Source organism: Eptesicus fuscus, chromosome 7 (genome assembly GCF_027574615.1).
Source record: "Eptesicus fuscus isolate TK198812 chromosome 7, DD_ASM_mEF_20220401, whole genome shotgun sequence".
In the NCBI taxonomy this organism is placed as follows: Eukaryota; Metazoa; Chordata; class Mammalia; order Chiroptera; family Vespertilionidae; genus Eptesicus; species Eptesicus fuscus.
In genome coordinates, this window is record NC_072479.1 from 52,859,299 (window position 1) to 52,880,389 (window position 21,091).

At 58.2% G+C, this 21,091-nt stretch overlaps 1 protein-coding gene across 1 annotated transcript in view; it reads right to left on the reverse strand.

Moving 5' to 3' along the window:
- LRP1 (LDL receptor related protein 1) overlaps positions 1–21,091 on the reverse strand; it is an 82,435-nt gene that overhangs the window by 39,851 nt on the left and 21,493 nt on the right. Inside the window, exons 7-21 of the mRNA XM_054718939.1 lie at positions 16,983–17,145; positions 16,662–16,884; positions 15,539–15,728; positions 14,958–15,101; positions 13,606–13,842; positions 11,725–11,905; positions 10,432–10,654; positions 9,497–9,698; positions 8,992–9,117; positions 6,228–6,368; positions 5,986–6,111; positions 5,439–5,555; positions 4,918–4,998; positions 3,221–3,388; positions 86–268 (exon numbers count right to left, since the gene is read on the reverse strand). Coding sequence (XP_054574914.1) covers positions 86–268; positions 3,221–3,388; positions 4,918–4,998; positions 5,439–5,555; positions 5,986–6,111; positions 6,228–6,368; positions 8,992–9,117; positions 9,497–9,698; positions 10,432–10,654; positions 11,725–11,905; positions 13,606–13,842; positions 14,958–15,101; positions 15,539–15,728; positions 16,662–16,884; positions 16,983–17,145 — 2,505 coding nt within the window. The remainder of the gene's footprint in view (positions 1–85; positions 269–3,220; positions 3,389–4,917; positions 4,999–5,438; positions 5,556–5,985; positions 6,112–6,227; positions 6,369–8,991; positions 9,118–9,496; positions 9,699–10,431; positions 10,655–11,724; positions 11,906–13,605; positions 13,843–14,957; positions 15,102–15,538; positions 15,729–16,661; positions 16,885–16,982; positions 17,146–21,091) is intronic.

Sequence of the window (21,091 nt, forward strand, 5' to 3'; positions counted from 1 at the left end):
ACAGCTCAGTGCTAGCTCTGAAAGATGGCTTTCTCCCGTCCATGTCGCCCCCCCATTCCAAGCTCCCTGCAATGTTTCCCTTTACCAGAGTCCTTGCAGCCGAACTTGACGTTGGGGTCACAGACGTGGGTCACTCCCTCGCAGCTCTTCTCGTCACTGGAGTCCATGCAGTCAGTGTCGCCGTCACAGCGCCACCGCAGGGGGATGCACAGCCCATCCAGCCGGCACTGGAACTCATCACTGTGGCAGCCACCAGGGGGCCTTGTCGCTGCAGGGGGAGGGGTTGGGGGAGGGCATCGGGTGGGGTAGGGGCTTCAGGTCGGCCATTCCCACCTCTGCCTTCCCAACCCCCCTGATGCTGTGCCCAGCCCAAGGCTATGAACAGAGACGGAGATGGAGTGCCCTCTGAGCACCGCTGATACTCCTTGAAGCCCTACATGAGAGGCAGGCAGGGATGTCACAACTCTCCGACCCCAAGACCACCTCACCTAACCCCCCTATTTTACACACGAGGGCGTGATTGGATAAGCAGTTTGCTAGGCCAGAGCGCCAACGCCCCCACCTTAGCCTAGCCTCATGCATTCGTTCACGCCACAGACCCTTAGTGATCGCCGACTGTGTGCCGGGCACTGCGTCAGGCGCCAGCACGAGCAAGACTCCGTGACGGTCCTTACCGCCATGGAAGTGAAGCTCTAGTGGGGAAGACACAGACAATGAAACGCAACACAGAAATCCAGGCTGGGACTGCGGGTGGTGGTCAAAGCTGTGGACACAAAGCCGGCGGGCCAAGGCTAGCGAGGGATGAGGGTGCTGCTTTAGATGGGACGGGGAAGGTCTCTGAGCAGGCGTCACCGGAGCAGAGGCCTGAACAGCGTGAGGGGTATTCCAGGCAGAGGGAACAGCTAGTGCCAAGCCCGAGATAGGACGACGCAGGGCGTGCTGGACAAATGCCCAGGGCCCCGTTGAGGCTGCACGGCCAGGGTGGAGCGAGGAGGAGATGGGTGGCAGGAACACAGGCCAGAGAAGTGGGCGGAGCCCTGCAGCCTCACAGCCACAAGTGGTGCTGATTCTAAGTCCGCAGGGGGCCGTGCGGGCTGAGGGCAGGGCTGGGCATCATCTGTCTCAGGGCCTGCAGGTTATGTGAGACATGACTCCGGGGGCCAGGGAAGGAGCAGGAAAGGTGACTGCACCTGCCTGACGGACATCACCACCTGCCCCAAGCGTGGCCACGGCTCTCCTCTGGTGCGTGGACGTCAGCAGCAGCCCCCACGCCGATTCTCCTTCCTTGGGGCCCTGAACCGATTTCTAATCAAATCCCCTTCCGGGACCGTCTTCCAAAAGACCTCCTACATCATATCACCTTGCAGCTTCGAAATCCTCTGAAGGTCCCCGGGCGTCCAACTTTCCTTTGCTGTAACCTGCCCCCTTCGAAACAGCCTCATTCCTCCGCCCCTCCGGCCCGAGGGGCCCCACCCGGCCCCACGGACCCCTGTGGGAGTGCTCAGCTTCACCCTCTAAGTCCTACCGCTGGGTTCTCCAGGCCACCCCACCCCCACCCTGCAGACCCTCTGGCTTGTCCATTTACCCACAGTCTAATCCCTCATCGGTCCCGGTTCAAATCCTGCCTCCTGAATGGTCCCAGCCATTTCAGCTCACAACCACAGTTAAGGATTGCTACCAACCATGACATCCCTGTTCCCACGTGCCGGGCCCCGACCCGTCTCCTCTCATTTCACAGAGGAGGAAGCGGAGGCTTGGAGGAAGCAGCTTGCCTGAGTTCGCCCGGCTTGTAAATGGAGCTTTTCCCACCAGGCCATGCTCACGCCTCCAGGGACCCCTTCCCAGAATCCAAGGCTCTATCACCTGCTCTCCTCACCCAGCCTTTGTCAGCGAGGGCCCTGGAAACTGACCCTCTCCTGGGCCTGGGGACTCCCCCTCCTCCCTCTCACGCTCAGCGCCGCTCCCACTAGGTGCACCTAACTCCACGAGGCAGAGGTTGTAGGCCGGTGAGCCGGGGCCAGATGAGGCCTGTGGGAAGATTTTGGCTTGCGGTGTGTTTTTTAAGCTTTTAAAATCAATTGCCAGTTGTCACCGTTTGACTTGTGTTCCCTGAAGGAGATGCCGAAGTCCTAACTCACAGTACCTGTGAACATGACCTTATTTGGAAATGGGTCTTTGGAGATGATCAATTTAAGATGAGGTCATTAGGGTGGGCCCTAATCCAAAAAGACTGTCCTCCCATAAAGAGGAGGTACGGACACAGAGACAGACACACACCCGGGGAGGATGCCACGTGAGGACCAAGGCAGAGATCGGGGTGCGACACGCACAAGCCACGGAACGCCGAGATGGCCAGCAAACGCCAGAGCTGGGAGAGGGGCCTGGAACAGTCCTCCCTCACAGCCCTCAGCAGGAGCCAGCCCTGACGACACGTGGGTCTTGAACTCACAGCCTTCAGTAATGTCAGATCATACATTTCTGTTGTTTACGCCACTCAGTTTGTGGTACTTTACTGGGGCAGCTCTAGGACACGAATGTATGTATTGTAGAGTGGGTAGATTTCACATAAAAATTTCAGACTTCCCTTGAAGCCAGGGTAATCCTGGGTGTGCATTCTCCCATCGTTAACAACAGCCACAGCGAGACGCCCAGCTCCCGCGGAGAGGGTCTGTGCCTCCCCGTAAACTGAGCTCCACTGCCCCTGGCTGGGGCCTGGGGGCCTGGCACTAGGGACCCTCACAGAGCCAACCCCTCTCTGCTTTGGTCCTCACCGCACTCATTCTTCCCGACCCCCTGAGCATCCCTTTCAAAGCTACGAGGTCCCAACACAAGCCACGGGCTGAGTGCTTGCTGAGCACGGCCTCACTGAAACCCCCACAGCAAAGCCGCGATATCGGTGCTATTATTATCCCCACTTTGCAGATGAGCACAGGGGCCATTAAGTAACTTGCTCAAGGCCACCCAGATAGTTAGCAGAGCCGGCGCTCAAACCCAAAGCCACCCAGCTGCAAAGCCTGCAATCTTAACAGCGTGTGACACGGACTTGTCGCAATCTCCCTCTCCCACTGGGCTGGAAACGCCTGCAGGATAAGAGCCACCGCTGGGTTATCTCGGCTCCCAGATGGCAAGGACATGCAGCGGGAGGACAGATGGACGGGTGGATGCTGAGTGACGGGCACGTGGACCGTCTCGCCCCGCCCTGCGGGCTCCAGGTGCCTACCCTGATTGGTGCAGTTGGCGTGGGTCTCGTCGCTGTAGTCCCCGCAGTCATTGTCCCCATCGCAGGTCCAGTGCTCTGGGATGCAGCGCCCGCTGTTGCATTTGAACTGGGTGCTGGAGCAAGAGTGGCTGCAGCCTGCCTCGTCACTATTGTCCCCACAGTCATTGTCTGGTGGGGGGGGAGGGGGGGAGGGCAAGAAGGGGAGAGGCAAGGAGCGGGTCAGCAAACAGCCTTCTCTGTGACCCCAGGTGGGGCCCCCACTCCCACCTCCCGATTCCCACCTCCCCACCCCAACCCCCCCACGGAGAAAAAAACAAACGGAAAAGACACAGAAACTGCATAGACTGCAGCATGCACCATGGCCCACATGGGGGGAGGGGCGGCGGGCGGGCTCCAGGAGGGCCCTTCCCTGAGTCGGGGGGAGGCTGGGGGAGGGACACAGGGCGCGTTTCTTTCTTTTAGGCAGGGTGTGGGAACAGGGGGGTCTGTTTGCTTTTGGGGCAAGGCAGGGATTTATCTGGTTTTGGAGGGAGGGAGATGGAAGGAGTGTAGGTGAGGCCTCTCTGGGGGGTGGGCGGGGGCGGAATCAGGCCCTGCCCTGAACGTGGGCATTGCTGGGCACAGCTCACAAGGGGCACTGCCTGCAGCTGGGGGCTACTGGACTTCCCTCCACACTTCCAGGGCGCTGGGGAAGATGGGTTTGGCTACAGGGCCGTGTTCCTGCCTCTTCCACCTGCATGTGCTTCTCTAGCTCTTTCCTCCTCCCCCGCCTCAGTCTCCTGTCCCCTCCTCTCTCCTCCGAGAGGTGCCTCTGCCCACTCGGCTTCTCCCTTCCCACGGTCTGCTTTCTCCTTCTGTCGCCTCCCCCCTCTCTCTGCTCGCTTTAGCTTTTCCTCCACATCCTAGGAGCTCTGGGAGGGGGCAGCCTGGGCGTCCTGAGGCAGCCAGAGGCCAGCTGGGGCTCTGGGGTGATGGTGCATGTGCTTCTATGCACTGACCGGCAGGCTCAGGACAGGTCTTTTCGTCAGAGCCGTCCCCACAATCCTTCTCTGAAACACAGAAACCGCCAGGGGAACCATTGGCACACGAGACACGGCAAAGGTGAGGGGCAGCATGGCGCTGGCCCAGTCCCTCCTCTCACACGTCAGCCAGGGCTGGAGCCACCGTGCAACACGTCACCACACCACACAGACACAACCCGAGCCCGAGACGGCACGCACACGACAATCCCCTGGCCCGTGGCTCAGGGCTGACATCACCTGGTCCATGGCTGACCGCCAGGTGGGCTCCTGAGCCTAGAGCAGGAGCCTGGAGGGTGCACCAAGGACTTGAGGAGACGGGGTTTGCCGGGAGAAGGGAGCTGGGCCCTGGGCTCTCATTGCTCTGTCCCTCCGGCCCACTCCTCCCAGCCCTGCTTGCTGATCTCTCCCCGGCCCCCGAGCCAATGCCGGGGGTCAGACAGCTCAGACCCTGCCTGGGGAGGAAGGGTGCAGATGCGATGGGCAGGGTCCCCCTCAGCCGGTCTGGGTTCCCCCACGGCATTTCTGGCGTGTCCTCCTTTTCCCCATCCAATCCAGTGGGGCTTTAGCACACTGGAGGGAGGCCCTGCTTGGTTCTAAGACCCCTTGGGCCTTACACCCCGGGCTGCCCTCTAGCTCTCCTGGGAACCAGGGCAGGTGAAGGGAGTTTGCTCTTACCATTGTCACATCGCCAGTTGATGTTGATGCATCTGCCATTGTTGCAGGTAAACTGAGTCAGGGGGAAGCAGGTGGGATAGGCTGTCAGGGAGAACACGTAGCTGAGTCAGGCACCCAAGACTGCACAGCGTCGCAGCACCGAGCACGCCTCTCTCTGGTAACCAGCAGCCCTCGGTGTGGGCAGACGGGAGAGAGGCTGAGCCGCCATGCCTCAGCCCCCGTATCCCCACCTCCCTGAGCACCGTGTGAAAGCTGGTCGTTACCAAGCACGGGCCCCGTGCCGAGTGTTCCTCACGCACGGTCCCGCGGAACCCCCACATCCACACGATGGCACTGGTGGTGGTACCATCCCCGCTTTGCAGGTGAAAGGCACAGAGGCCACCGAGAGCGACTTGCTCAAGACCACACAGTACGAACGTGCAGGGTCTTCCAGGCCCCTCCGCCCCTGCCCCCCAGCCGGGGGGATGTTCTCGGGGTGACCTCCTCTGGGCCACGGCCCGGCCTTCCCGCGCCCCTCTTACCGCACGAGGCCGACTCGTCAGAGCGGTCCCCACAGTCGTCGTCCAGATCGCAGGTCCAGGAGATGGGGATGCAGCGGCCACTGGCACAGGAGAACTGGTTGGGCGGGCAGGTCCGAGCTGCGGACAGAGGGGGCGTGAATGCTCCCGGCCCTGCCCCCTTTCTTGACTTTCCTCCCCTTCCCTCTTCTGAGTGTAATGGGAAGTCTTCCTCCGGGCTTCACAGCCACTGCTCTCGGAGAACCCCAAACCACCTCTGCGGCCTCACAGGGCTGCACCACCTCATCTCTCGAGGGGGCTCTGGCACCCTCCAAGGAGAGGCCCACCCTGCCTCGCTCTGATCTCCCGTGCAGAGCTGTGCTCTGTCCCCTGCAGGCTCAGTCCTCCCCACCAGCCTTGCCCTTCAGGGGAAGGGGACAGCACCCCTCTCCTGCTCGGGCCCCATCCTCTCTGCCCCACGCCCTGAGTGCTTTCCTTTCTGCGGAGGCCCCTCAGTCTTCCCCAGCCTGGCTCCCCGCTCCCCCGCCTCCCTGACTTAGAGGTTCCACACCTGAGCACGTGGCATTGGACTCGTCCTCACTGTTCCCACAGTCGTTGTCCCCGTCACAGAGCCAGCGGTTGGGGATGCACCGGTTGTTCTCGCACTTGAAGCGGTCTGAGGGGCAGGTGTGCTGATCTGGGGAGGGAACAGGTCAGAGGTCGCTGTGAGGATGGGGCCCCGCTCCCCCGCAGGCAGAGCCCTCCACTGGCTGCCCTGCAGGCCCGCCGCCGAGGAGAGGGCGGGCGACTCACGGCAGAGGGCCGGGGCCTCGTCACTGTTGTCCAGGCAGTCGTTGTCCCCGTCGCACTTCCAGCGCTCCTGGATGCAGCGGCTGTTGGCACAGGCAAACTCGCCCGGCTGGCACTGGGGTGGGGGCACGTAGGACGGGTTCGCTGTGGGCACCACAGGGGCGTGAGGGGGAAAGTCAGACCCAGATCACGAGTCAGGTGCTAAGGCCCCTGTACTTTGCTTATTTTGTTATTTAAAAAGAACGCACAGGGTAATTTCACCTAGAGTGTAATTCTTCATGAACAGATTATCTGCTGAAAACGGCAGCTCTACCTGGAGCCACAGGTGATGCTCACTCTAACACGCCAGCTCCCGCGAGAGTGCAGAGCCCCACCCCCTTCGTGCCCCTGAGAGACCACTCGTCCCCCCTCCCTGCCATCTTCACCCACGGCTCCTGGGAAGGGATTCCTGGGGCCTTCAGGGCCCTGCCCTGCCCTGGCTCTTCCTTCACCGATGCTCACCCACCGCAGGAGTGAAACAGGCCCAGAACTCTGCAGGCTCCACTCCTGTCCCCCAGCACCTCGCCTCACCGCCTCTGTCTGCCCTGCACTATCAGAAGTAAAAGCACCGCGTCCTTTGTGTCGGCATCAGTCACCTCCAGGAGCCCAGGGCAGCCCGTCCCTGGACCTTGCAAGCTCTGTGCGTCCCTTCTGGCCCATCTGCCATTCCCACTAAGCCTTCCCCCGGCCCGTGGGCGGCTGTCTTCTCTCCCACAGCCCACGGACCACTGAGCCTGGAGGTGTCCGGCTTGCTGCTCCATCCTGCTTCCCGACTATTCTCCTCTCTTCTCTCTGCAAAATGCACACTGACTTTCCTGTTATCTGACCATCCCACCCCTACTTCTACAGGCCCCCAGGCCACTCCCTCTCATCCTTAAGGGTTTTTAGATCCTGGCTCCAGCGTCACTCTTTCCAAAATCATTCTGCTTCAATTCTTGGTGATTTCAACGTCCGTGGAAGGATCTTTCCATTACCCTGGCCCCCCAGTTCCTCTCTTTGCCAATGCCCTTGCCCTCCACTGGCCTCAGTCACTCACTCTTAGCTGTGCCCCAAGGCCCCGCTACCCAGTTGCACTCTGGGATTCTACGGTCAGGAACTCACTCAGAATATGGCAAAGCATGCAGGTGTGAGAAATAGTCGAGTGGGTGGTTAAGAAATGGGATCTGGGTCGGACTTCCTGGGTTCATATTCCTGCTCTAACTTTGGGCCTCAATTTCTTTATCTGTAAATTGGGGATAATAAAAATATCTTTCCTACAGGAATATGTTAAGGAATAAATACATTACTGCATGGGAAGAGCTTAGAACCGTGCCTAGTACATAGTCTGTGCTCAATAAATGTTGGCTGTGATTACAGCAAAAAACTGGAAATAGTCCGACCAGTGTGGTTCAGTGGTTGAGCGTCGACCTATGAACCAGGAGGACACGGTTCGATTCCCGTTCAGGGCACAAGTCTGGGGTATGGGCTGGATCCCCTGTGTGGAGCGTGGAGGCAGCCAATCCATGATCCTCTCTCGTCATTGATGTTTCTATCTCTCTCTCCTCCTTTCCTCGCTGAAATCAATAAAAATATATTTTAAAAAAAATAAACAAACAAAACTGGAAACAACCTAAACATCCAATAATAGAGAAATGGTTAAGTAAATTATGGAACTTTTACTAATGAAATCTACTTCAGCCATTAAAAATTCTGCTTAAGTTTTCATGACATACTGTCCAGTGACTAAAGCACGAACTGGGACAGGATGTGCAGCAGGATTCCAGTCAGGAAAGGTGGAAGAGAAATGTTGGGGAGGGTGGCTTCCCAGGTGGGAACAGTGGTATCAAGGGCTGGTGGCCTTCGGGGTGACTTGTGCTTTCTCCTTCTATTTTCTACCACGTTTATGTATTTATTTTTATAATGAGCATAGCCTATTTTTATTTTTTAAAATATATTTTACTGATTTTTTACAGAGAGGAAGGGAGAGGGATAGAGAGTTAGAAACATCGATGAGAGAGACACATCGATCAGCTGCCTCCTGCACACTCCCTACTGGGGATGTGCCCACAACATGCCCTTGACCAGAATCGAACCCGGGACCCTTGAGTCTATCCACTGAGCCAAACCGGTCAGGGCGGCATAGCCTATTTTTATTTAAAATAATGCAGGAATAACACAGAAAATGCTGTGACACATACGAACTCAAAAGGGCAGAGGATAAGTTGGTAAGATTTGGGCTTTTTTTCTCTTCTCTATTTTTTTTTTTTTAAATCCTAACCCGAGAATGTTTCCACTAATTTTTTTTTTTTTTTTTTTTTTTTTAGAGAGAGAAAGGGAAACATTGATGTGAAAGAGAAACATCGATCCATTGCCTCCCATATGCACTCCGACTGGGGATCAAACCCCCAACCTGGGTGTGTGCCCTGACCAGGAACTGAATGTGCAACCTTTTTGGTGCATGGGACGATGCTCTAACCAACTGAGCCACCCGGCCAGGCTCTGGTACTTAGAACTCCTGATACATTACTTTAACGATGGGGGAACAGAGATTAGTTCCCCCCAATCTTTGTGCCCTCTCACACCCCTCTGATTCCCCCACCTGGTCCCCAGAGCCTTCTCTTGCCCCACCCACTCAGCTCCTGTTGCCCCAACTGGGCCCTCTTTGCCTCCTTCATCTCTTACTGGGCCCCGAGGCCACCTCCTGCTGGGGCCTCTTCCCTGCCTCCCACCCCAGCTGGGCCCCTCGTACCCATGCAAGTGACGCCGTCGGTGCCCAACACCTGGTCCTCGGCGCAGGCACACTGGCGACTCCCCGGGGTGGCCAGGCACAGGCTGCTGCAGCCACCGTTGTTCACCCGGCACTTGTTGGTACCCACTGTGAAGGGGGGTCGTGGGGAGGGGTCAGGGGAGGAGGGGGAGGACAGGGGATGGAAAGGAAATGAGAAGATAGGGGACGAGATGCATTAAAGTGAGGAGAGGGAGAGGGAGGAAGCATTGAGAGGACCGTTGAAGAACAGGAGACGCAGGCATGGCAGGGAGGGAGACAGGACAGGAGGGCAGACCCGAAGGACCCAGGCCTGACAGGCATGTGCGTCGCACGCTAAGGGCGAGGGCCGGGGCCTCTCTTTCTGAGAGCCTCAAGAGGCAGAGCCTAGGGTCCCAGGGGGCGTGCCTTCCCCCCCTCGGGAGCCTCACCCCCATCTAGGTCCCACCCGGTCACCAGCCCCAGCCCCAGCCCCAGCCCCAGGGGGTACCTTGCTGCTGCTGAGCATCATACATGCGGATCTCAAAGATGGGGGGCCGCTCGCTACGCAGTAGGGTCACGGTGGGGGGTGCGCCTCCTGCACCGCGTTCCAAGCGGTAAACACTGCCGCTCCGGTACTCGGTCCAGAAGAGGTAGTTGCCGTGGTGACACAGGCCAAAGGCATGATTCAGCTCAGGACCTTCATATACAATCTAGGGATGGAGGGGAGGTTACTAAGGAGCTGCAGACAAACAGGGGGACTGAGGAGGCCCAGAGAGGTTACTGGTTTGTACCCTCATTTATCCACATCCTAGGTGGGCTCTTATTTCCTCCATTAGCCCGGGAGCCCCTGAGCTTTGCACAGAGTGAGGCGCCAGACCCTGAGCCCAGCAGGAGACCGATGGCGAGCTTGTCCACACTGTCTTCTCCCTCCAACACCTACGGGCGCGCGCGCACACACACACCACACACACACACACACACACACACACACACAGTACCGAGCCGACAGCCAGAATTCAAACTTGCATTTCTTCTCCCAACAAACATTTGCCAGGATTTATTAAAGGCCAACCCATGGTAGGCACGGAGAAATGAAAAAGACACGGGAATCTGGGGGAGAGGCGGAGGTGGCCCTGAGCCGTGTGCCAGGTGAGGAGGAGCTGGGCAGAAAGAACTGCAGGAGCTACAGCAGAGAGGGCAGCGCCTTCGGATGTGGTCCAGCCCCCGGACAACAGGCCCGGTCAGGAGTGCTTTAATGGAGGCAATCCTCTAACAGCACAACACAACACGACACAGGAGACACACAAGCACACAGATGTACACATCCATGGGGACACAGGCAAACACACAGATGCCCACACATTCACACAGAGCCTCATCCACACGTAAACGTGATCTGCGACACACAGATGAACACCACACAGAGGCACTGTGCCGGCCCACCTTCCGGTCTGTGCCATTGAGCAGTATGGTCTCGATGCGGTCATAGAAGGCATCCACCCAGTAGAGGCGCCCGGCTGGGATGTCCAGGCTCAGCCCATTGGGCCACAGCACTGTCTTGGAGGTGACAAAGATGTCGCGGTGTGAGCCGTCCATCCAGGCCCTCTCTAGCCGTCCTCGCCGACTGTCCTTGGGGTCCTCCTCCCAGTCCGTCCAGTACATCCACCTGCGGGCAGCGACTGGTCAGCACCAAGTCATTAACAATCCACGTGTGCGGTCCCAGAGCCCCGCACAGAGGTCTTCCTGTCCTGCTCAGCCCTGGACCACACATTTCATTCATTTATTCCTCCATTCAGCAACTATTTGATGAGTGCCTACTGCAAGCCGGGCACCGTCTGGCATTTGGGGACCCAGAAAACACCAAGGGCCAAGCTGGTGTGGCTCAGTGGATTGAGCAGCAACCCATGAACCAAGAGGTCACTAGTTCAATTCCCAGTCAGGGCACATGCCCATGTTGCAGGCTCAATCCCCAGTGTGAGGAGAGCAGGAGGCAGCTGATCGATGATTCTCTCTCATCACTGATGTTTCTATCTCACTCTCTCCTCTCCCTTCCTCTCTCTCTCTAAAAAAATTAATAAAAAAAATTTTTTTAAGGGAAAAAAGAAAAGACCAAGGTAGCCAGGGCTCCTGCTCTCCTGGAGTCCATATCCCCGCCAAGGAGACAGGTAAGAAATAAGCCAACTGATAAGATCTCTCACATCAAAGGGATAAAAGCAGGAACACGAAGCAGGTGACGACATGGAGAGTGACCGCAGCAGGTGAGGAAGGCCTCTCTGAGGAGGTGCGATGTGAATGCCGAGAAGGAGCTAGACCTGCAAGTACCTGGGAATTCCAGGCAGAGGGAGGCAGGAACAGCTGGGGTGTCTCTTTGAGGCGCAGACAAGGGGCAGTGAGAACAGAACTTCCAAGGGCAGGAAGTAAGGTGCAGATGAGGCCAAAAGAGCTGCAGGCAGACCCCCTAGGACCCCGGCCTGATAAGGAGTGTGGTCTCACTCTGAGGGCAGGGGAACCCCGTGGAGGGCTCTAGGCTGGGGGTGACAGGATCAGATGTCTATGTGTGTTTGAGGCATCACTCCCATTGCCCTAAAGATGGGGACATCTCCCCTTTCAGCTTCCCATTCTTGCCTAAGCATCCCACCTAGGCTGCCCTCTCCTGTTCACTCTCTGTCTCATCGGCCACTTCTAAGACCCACAGGGTGCCTGGCCCACCCAACCCAAGGCCCCGGGAGGACTCACCCATTGAGTGGGTCCACCACTATGGCCCTGGGGTGTGTCATTTTGCCCTCTATCAAGGTCTTGCGGGTCTGAGCAGCTTTCTCCAGCCTGGCCACGCTGATGGTCTTCTTGGGCCCATCATCCGTCCAGTACAAATTGTCCCCCATCCAGTCCACGGCCACGCCCTCCACATTGTGGATGCCTGCAGGAGTGAAGGGGACGACGATGGAGAGACTTAGAGGAAGCTCAACCGGCCTGCCCCTGACCCTTGGGGTGCACCTACCTTTGAGCAACTTGGCTAGTAGGGAGGACTGGGAGCCTTGTATGCCCAAGACAGTGGGTGGGATGGGGATGGGAGGATGGAGGAAGGAGCATTTGGGGGGTTTTTTGTTTTTTAAAAAATATTTTTTTATATATATTTTTATTGATTTATTTATTATTTTTTATTGAGAGGAAGGGAGAGGGGGAGAGAGAGAAACATCAATGATGAGAGAGAATCATTGATCGGCTGCCTCCTATACATCCCCTACTGGAGATTGAGCCCACAACCCAGGCATGTGCCCTGAGGGGAATTGAACCCTGACCTTCGAGTTCATAGGTCGACGCTCAATCACTGAGCCACACCGGCCGGGCATAGAAGATCGTTTGTGTTGCCTCTCTGTGCTGAGGCACAAAGCTGTACGTGACAGCCAGCACACCTACGTGGTGGATGTGGGCTCCCGTGTGAGGGCATGTCTGGGCCTGGGTGAGGGTGGACAGCTGCAGCGACGTGCTCTGGGCACAAGTGTGACGCCACGTCCCAGCCCTAAAACTCCTGAGCTAGCAAAATGAATAAATCAGGAAGTGATTTTTCACTTAGCAAAAGGCTTTGTCTTCAGTGCCCTTTAAATAGCAGTTCCCCTAGCATAGGGAACCCCAATCTTTTCGTGATGAGGAATTACTTTTGATTTCTCCAAAGTCTTATGACTGCTGACTGCTGAGGTTCTCTGCCCTGTGGGGAGGGTGGTAACTGGTGTCAGCGAGTTGCCCGGTTAGGGAGCCCTGCCCTGGGGCCCATGTGTAGCGGGGAATTCCTCACTCAGCCTGGGAAGCGGCAGAGCTCAGAGCTCAGCCCAGAGCCTCATGCAGGTGGGTGTTCAGAAGACAGTGCTCTGTGGACGTGCCCCAGCAGCTCCGAGGGAAAAACTGACTCAGTCCACAAAACACCATTTCCTGCCCAGGCGGGTTTTCTCAGTGGTTAGAAGGTCGGCCCATGGACCGAAAGGTCCCGGGTTCAATTTCCGGTCAAGGATGCATACCTTGGTTGCAGGCTCCATCCCCGGCCTTGGGTCAGGGCATGTGTAGGAGGAGGCAGCCAATCGATGTGTCTCTCTCACATCCATGTTTCTCTTTTTTTCTCCCCTCCCCCCTCCCTTCAACTCTCTAAAAACCAATAGGAAAGTATCCTCAGGTGAGGATTTAGACAAACCAACCAACCAACCAACCACACAGTTTTCTCAGGACGCGGAAGCACGCGGCGCTTGGCAGCACAGACCCTGCGTGTGCACGTGGTGCTGTGTGCCTGCTCTGATCCCAGGCTTCAGGCCGCTCCCGCTGTGTGCTACGTGCAGCTCCAGGGCTCGGAGCCAATGGCTGAGAGACCCTGAGTTTTCCCAAGGGCTGGCAAGGACAGCCCACGCCATCCATCCATCCTCCTGCCTCTTGTCAGCTCAGCCAAGAAGGGGGTCACCCAGGGGTCAGTCTGTCATCCCCTCATCTCCATGCCAACCAGCCCAGCCAGCCACTCAGCAGAGGGCGAGGGGCACCGGGGCAGATGTCGAGGCCCCAAATCGCTTCCCATCCCAGGTGGGTGATGCCCCTCGGGCGTCCTATCCACACGCCTCCCACCTCGGGGGCCCTTACCGTCCTTCAAGATGGTCTCCCGCTCGGTGCCATCGATCTTCTGGCGGCCAATGAGGTAGCTGGTGGTGTCGGCAAAGTAGATGAAGCCGGTCTCAGCGTGGAAGTCCAGGGCCCGGGGGTTCATGAGGTTCTCGATGGGGATCATGTGCTCGTCTGGGACCTTGGCCCCCATATCCATGCCCCGGATGATGCCTGGCCGGCCCTTGCCGTACACAAGGAACAGCTCGTGTTCTGGCTCTAGGGCAGGCACAGACGGAGGCACAGTCAGACACACACCTGCATGTGCACACACGACCGCCCCCCAAGGGGCTGCAAGGCCCCGGCTGTGCTGGGCCAGGGGCTGTGGGGGCAGCAGAGGCTCCGGGGCACAGGGCCCGACAGACACAGACATATGCCGGGGAGTTTTACCTTCCCCGGGAGTGGGAAATGGGGCAAGTGCAGCAAGTAGCATGTGTTTGGTGAAGTGTGCTGCTCGGTAATGAAAAGGAGCACCTTCAAAGTATGTTGGAATCTGACCACTTTCCACCACTTCCTCAGCGAACGTCCTAATCTGAGCCACATCACTTCTTGCCTAAACTGGCTGCTGCCCGTCCCCACCCCAGCAGCCAGTGTGATGTCACTTCTCTGCTTGAAAGTCGCCAAGCCCACAGGGCCTCAGAGCCTGGGCGCGGTGGGGGGGGGGGGGGTTCCCCTGTGCCCTTCCTGCAGGCAGCTCCTCCTCACTCACCGAGTGCTCGGCTCAAATCCCATCTCTGCAGAGAAGTCTTCCCTGGCTGCTCTAGCTACACGGAGCCCTCGGGTCATCGCTAACTCTACTCTCCATTTATTTTCTTCCTAACACCTACCCCCACCTGAAGTTTTATATTTATTTGTCTGTCTCCCCTGCCAGACTGTACGCCCTGGAGGACAGAGATGACATCTACCTGTTCACTGCTGAATTTTTATTTTAGGACAGTGCCAGACACTCAGGACATGCTCACTACTTATTTGGAAGGAAGGAAGGAAGGAAGGAAGGAAGGAAGGAAGGAAGGAAGGAAGGAAGGAAGGAAGGGAGGGAGGGAGGGAGGGAGGGAGGGAGGGGGGGAGGGAGGAAGGAAGAGAGGAAGGGAGGGAAGGAGGGAGGGAGGGAGGGAGGGAGGGAGGAAGGGGCCATTCTTCCATGGAGCTCGAGCGAGCGGGATAGTGGGAAAAGGCTTGTTTTCAGATGTGGGTTCCAGTTCTGTGACTGTCTCTTACTAGTGAGGAAACTTTGGGTAAATGCCTTCATCTCAGACAGAAGCGGTAGGGCTGTGGGGAGGCGGGTCGGGACACCCTCCCACCCACCCCAGCAGGCACGCACACCCTTTACTCACTCTTGCATGACTTCCCATCACTGCCCAGGCTGAAGCCGGAGCGGCAGCGGCAGGTCCGCGCCTTGTGGCTGTTGGCCAGCAGGCAGATGTCGGAGCAGCCGCCCGGCTTCCCGTACTGGTCGTTCTCACAGGCGTGGCTCCTCACTAGGGCGGGTGGAGAGCGGGTCAGCACCCTCGGGGCCTCTGTGCCTAGTCCTGAGAAGGCTGCCTGAGTCTGCCCACACTCCCTCCTGCTGTGCTCGTCGTGCCCCTTGTCCCATTTGAGGACGGGAACGCCTCTGTCCCACCACAGCCCAGCCACTCAGGTGGGGGCCGCTGCGGCCAGGGAGAGTCCCACGGCTGCCCACGCCAGGGGCTTCTCCTCTAGACCCACCAGGGGAGGGACGGGAGGAACACTCTACGTCCTCAGCAGAGGGGGAAGGGGCCGCCCGGGGGTGGGATCCGGATGCCGAGGGGCAGGAAGGGGCTGTCAGAGGAGTGGGTGGCCAGGGTATGACGTGGTTAGGAGAAGCAGTCGTGATACGAGAGAATCGGGGGTTCCCACAGGAGGGCCCCCGGAGGGGCTGCGGAGCTCTGCTCACCTCGGGGCTGGCGCCGCTGGTGGTAGATGTGGAGGGCGCCCCCCTTGTCGACACGGGTGACGACCTGGTAGTCAGTGCTGTTGAAGCGGTTCACGCGGATCACGCTTGTCTTCTGCTGGGCGTTGGCGTTGTCCGAGTTGGTGGCGTAGAGGTAATTCTCGAACACGGTCAGGCCGTACAGGTGCTCAATCTGCGAGGGGCAGGCAGCACGGTCAGCACAAGGGAAAGAAGTCCGCCCTCCGCCTCGGAGAGCCCCTCGGCTTTCCGTCCAGCCGCCGTGGTCTGTGCTCCTAGCTCCACTCCATCGCTGCCTGACGCTGTGCTTCCCTCCTCCCCCGGCTGGGCTGCCTGTTCTTGAGCTCTTCGCTTGTCAAATCCCCCTCCTCCTTCACGGAGCGTCTCCTCCAAGAGCTCCTGGAACCAGGGACGCCCCCTCCCCCCGCACGCCGGTGCTCTGGGTTTCTCCGCACTGCCTGGTGGTTTGTGGACGCAGCCCACCCGGTCTGCTCACATCCCTGGAGGGCAGAAACCACGTCCCCCGCAGAATCAGGCCCACAGTGGGTGATGGCAGGATTCCGGTGACATCGGAGTTGGGACCTGAACTCTGCCCGCAGAGAACAGTCTTAACCCAACTCCAGCGCCCAGCTAGGGGAGGGGAGGGAGGACAGCCTGGCCCTGTAACGGCCCTGCCGCCCACATAACGTGTCCATTATCTAACGTAACCCACGTCCCAGTCTGTCCAGGACCAACGGGTTTGCTGACACCAGGACAGTCCCATGCAAACCGAGATGGCTGTCACCCCGATTATCCCAGAACGCAGTGCCATCTGCGCTGGCAGGGCTTCCAGACGAGGTCCGAGTGCTATTTCCTGTGTGACCTCAGGCAAATCCCCAACCTCTCGAGCCCTGCTGTTTCCATCTGCCAAACTCGAACTGTCACCTTCCTGCGCATCCATCCCCCAGAGGCCATTGTCAAATCAGAAAAGGGAAGCAAAAGGCATCTCTAAAATGACTGTTCCCATCGGAGTGGAAGCCACGTCCTGCCCTTCCCCAAAGCGCTCACGACCACGCCCGCCCCCCGGAGGGCCCCCCCCCTGGGGTTCCCCGCGAAGGCTCCCCCTCACCAGGATGCCCTGGATGATGGTCTGCCGGCCCTTGCCCTCGTAGTCCACCACCTCGATGTAGTCCAGGTAGGCGTCGGCCCAGTAGACGAGGCGGCTGACCAGGTCCAGCGTGATGCCATGAGGAAACACGATCTTGCTGTCGACCAGCTTGGTGCGGTTCTGCCCGTCCATGTCACAGCGCTCCACCTTGGGGATCTGCCCGTAGTCGGTGAAAAACACTTTCCTGTGGGCAGACGGCGCGTTAAAGGAGTCCCGGCCGCCGGGGACCCACCCTCCCCCGGCAGCTCCCGCCTCCCCCTGTGCAGGGCAGAGCCCTCTCACCCCATGGCAGGGTCCAGCGCGATGCCCTTGGGGTTGTAGAGCTCCAGGTCTAGCAGAGTGACACACGTGTCGCCATTCCGGTTGCAGACAAAGATCCTGTCGTCGATGTCATCCACAAAGTAGAAGTTGCCCGTCAGCCAGTCAATGGCCATCTGCTCTACGTCTGGAGGGCGCGAACGAAAGAGCTATGGGGGAGGTGCTCGCATGGACATGCCCACCCTGAGCTCCTGCAGAGCCCCCTTCCTCTGGGTGCTCCCCCTCCCCCCCAGGCCAGGGCCGTCTCTGCCCCCCTGAGCTCCTATGGGAGGTAGCAGAGGCAGCACACTTAGCCTTGTGATCTTTGCCACCTTTCCACCGATCTGGCCTCTCCAAGGAGAAGTCTCCGAGGACCTTCCCGCACAGCCCCGCTCCCCGTGCCCGGGCAGGATAGGCACACGGGGGGCACGGGGTACAAGCTTCCCTGACTCCAGCCCTGGCCGGAAGCTCCTCTTGGAGTCCCCAAAGACAGCCAGGACAGGTTCACCAGCTCATTTTAGGATTTTTTTTTTTTTTAAATCTGCTTTTATTTGAGATAAGAGCACTCAGGCTAATTAAAACATCACACAATGTTTGGCCACTCACACAGTTCTTTATTTTTAGCTGGACTTTCACATATGGTAAGTCCCATGCTAGCCAGAGCACTGACTGGAAGCTGTTACGTGTTGCATGACTTTTAAAAAATGGAAAAGCAAGCCCTTGTCGATAAATCCAATCTGAGAGAAAAGGATGCCAAAGTGTGGGGCCCATATGGATGGAAACGGGAAGGTCCACGGTGGCCAAAGGTTAGAGCCAGTGAGATAGGCCGAACTTCCTCTATTCACCCCCACTCCTGTTCTTTCAATGTTCCTATTGCTCAATTTCCTGATGTCAGGGAGGGCTGGAGGAGAGGGCACAAGGACTCTGAAGGCAAACTGAGGCATGGCTGAGCAGGAGTGGGAGCTCCAGAGGGCCGGGTGTGGAGGAGGGGGAGGGCCACACTCCGTCTACAGCCATGGGTCCCGAGAAGATGCAAGAGGCCAAGAAGCTGAAGAGAGCAGGGGTGGGATGAGGGCAGCGGGAAATCTGGGAGGCAGCACGTCAGAGGACAGGGACCCCTGCAGACCTCTGGGCCCCTCTTCTCCAGGACCCCCTGGCCACCCACCGTCTTCCACCACCACCCTCACACGTGATGCCTCTTGCAAACTGGAAAATTTCCAAGACAGGGACTCCCTGGGACCCCTGCCTTGCACTCCACTTCCACCAGTTTCCCCAACGGGGGGGGGGGAGAGAAAGCTCTCTCTGGATGGCCTGCCTTGGGCCGATCTCACCCCCTTTACTCACACTCAGCCCAGAGGGAAGCATTCTGCCCCGAGCACAGCGATAGGTGTGATGCCTGGGAACTCAGCTCAGCCCCTCCTGATCCTTCCCCTCCCCACAGGGGCTCAGGGTCTGTTTCCCAACAGTGGGTGGGGGTGGGGACAAAGGGAACAGGAACATGGCTCCCAAGGAACTTGGCTGGGTCCTGCCACTGACTCACGGTCATAGGACTTAGGCTGGGGGAGGGGAGAGGGGAGAGGAAGGAGCCAATTTGAGATTCTCATCAAACTGGTTTCCTCTTCAGGTCCCCCCTGTGGAAACCCACTCCGAGGTGACCAGAGGAAGGTCACACGGATGAGTTATCTCTGTAAGTGCTGATGTACCCGAACCCAGCCATTCCCTCCAGCACCAGGGCCCCGGAGAGAAGGGTAGAGCAGCCTGGGATGTGGGTCCCAGGCCAAGTAGGAAGAGGGCCCAGTTGCAGGGGTTAGGTGATCAAAATGCCCCACACACCGTTACCACAGAGAAATCAGATTACAGGGAAGGCGGCTGGGCTGCCTCCAGAGGAAGCCAAAGTCCCGAAGTCCCAAAGGGAGGGGGACCTGCCCACAGCCCCAGGCAGCCGGCAGCGTGGTTGGAAGGCAAACAGGGCTGCGTGCCCTTTGCTTGGTGGGCGCGGTGGGGGTCTGAGGACTGCTGGCATGTGGACGAACTTCACCATGGGGAGCTGTTTTCCCAGCACCAGCTGGTGCAGCTGGGTCCTTCTCTCCATTTCCTGAGGCTTCCCTGAGTCACTGCCCAGCCCCAGGGCTGGCAACACCCTGCCCTGCTCCCCACCCTCCCTTCCCTCAGCAAGAGGGGAGGAAGAAGCCTGAGGAGCACGAAGGCCCCTCATCCAGGTGCAGCCGATTCCCGGCTGAGCCCCAGGACAACGCTGACCTTCACCTTCGGGCCTCCCTCTGGCCTTCGTTCCCTCCTAGTTCCAGGAAGGGACCATCCTGCTCTCAGATATTTACCCTTGGCCGGTCTCCCCTTCCACCTCCCCAAAGCCAGGCAGGGCCCCACTCAGCAGGCCGGTGAGGAGTTGGCAAGAACTGGAGTCCCCAGCCCGGTTTGGCCTCCCCTCTGGTATTTTTGCAGCTGGAGACTATTAGTTGCAAGCAAAAATCCTTTGTTATCCAACCCCCCTCTACCACATTATTTTCCTCTTCCCTAAAGTCCAGATTCCTCTGCCCGCCCCACCACACATATGCACACATTCGCATGCACACACACATGCTGGGCCACTCACACAATTGTGAGGCCATCACAGAGACGGGCTCAGACTGGGAGAGGGCTCCCCTCTGTCCGGGGCATGGGGGGCAAGTGGAGTTCCTCCGGGCTGACCCACACCAGTGCACCCTCCAAACCCTGAAGACAGGAGAGTCTCAGGCAAACCCAAGTGGAGAGAGGCTGTGTTGTGGGAGGAGTTTGGGGGTGGTCTGGAGTCCTAGGAGTTAGGGATGCCGGCACAGAGAGGGCCGCTCTCTCGGAAGCTGGGAGGGAGAGGACAGACCGCAGCTTGCCTGTGATGTCGCAAAGGACTTTCAGTTCCAGGCCCCAGAATAGACCTGGGGTGTGTGCTTTTAGATGCTGAACCCTCCCTCTACCCCGACCCCCAAGCTCAGCATCCTGCACGCCCCACGACTCCGGTTTTTTCTCACCATCTCCGTCATTCACAATGTTCAAGAGGCATTTCCCTAAATAGCGGCTGCTTTTCCAAAAACAACAGGCCCCACCCCATTCCCAAGAAGACCCCAGCTTCAGCTGCAGGATTCCAGTCACTCTCCCTAAAATAAATCCCGGGAAGGACGGGGCCTCTGAGCCCTGAGGAAATATCCTTAACACGTCCACACACCCAAATACTGTAGGGTAGGGTGCAAGGGCCCGGGCTGAGGAAGAAGAATCCCATTAGCCATAACCATAACCATAACCTCAGGGAACACATTGCATCTGGTCCTTATTTCAGGAACCTCCCCACCTCACTCATCGCTCTGCTCTGCCCTGGGCCCAGCCTCGGTTTGAATCATCATCTGTCACCTCCTGCGGGACTAGGGGCAAATTACTTAATGTCTCTGAGTCTCAGTTTGCTCATCTGTAAAATGGGATGGTGCATGAACAGCACATAGCACAGGGCGGGGCCGACAATAAACAGGCCACAAATGGGGAGCGATGGTTTGTACCATGGTCCTCCTTCACCTCCATCCTTTCCGTCCCCACCTTTTCCACCCAGTTACCATCTGTGCCTCCAGCCAGAGTCCTATGGCCTCCTGACTAAAGGCAGACCCTCCCCGTGGGCAGTTTAGAGGCTCCCATAGCCCCAGTAGTTCCGTTTATCACAGCCTGTTTACCTGACTACAAATACTGAGAGGCCAGGGCACTTTTATCTTTGTCCCCAGCTCCTGAGACACATGTACTGATTCATTCAACAAATATTTATTGAGCACTGAGTCCTCACTCGGTCGTCCTAGTGTCGGGACATCACTTTTTCCCTTCCCTTTTACTGCCAGAATCCTCCTTCTCTGGCCTCTGGATGCCCAAGACAGTGGGAGAAGACATCTGTCTGGTAATCCTCCTGCTTGGGCGGGGGGAGGGCTGGGAGATGATCAAGAGTCTGGGGCTTGGCAGAACATTGCTAAATGGCATGTCCTCACGATCCTGCTTCCTGCCAGGTCCTGACTTCAGCTCTTCTTGTTCCACCAGCAAGTCTGGGACTCGGCCACAGAGTGTCACCT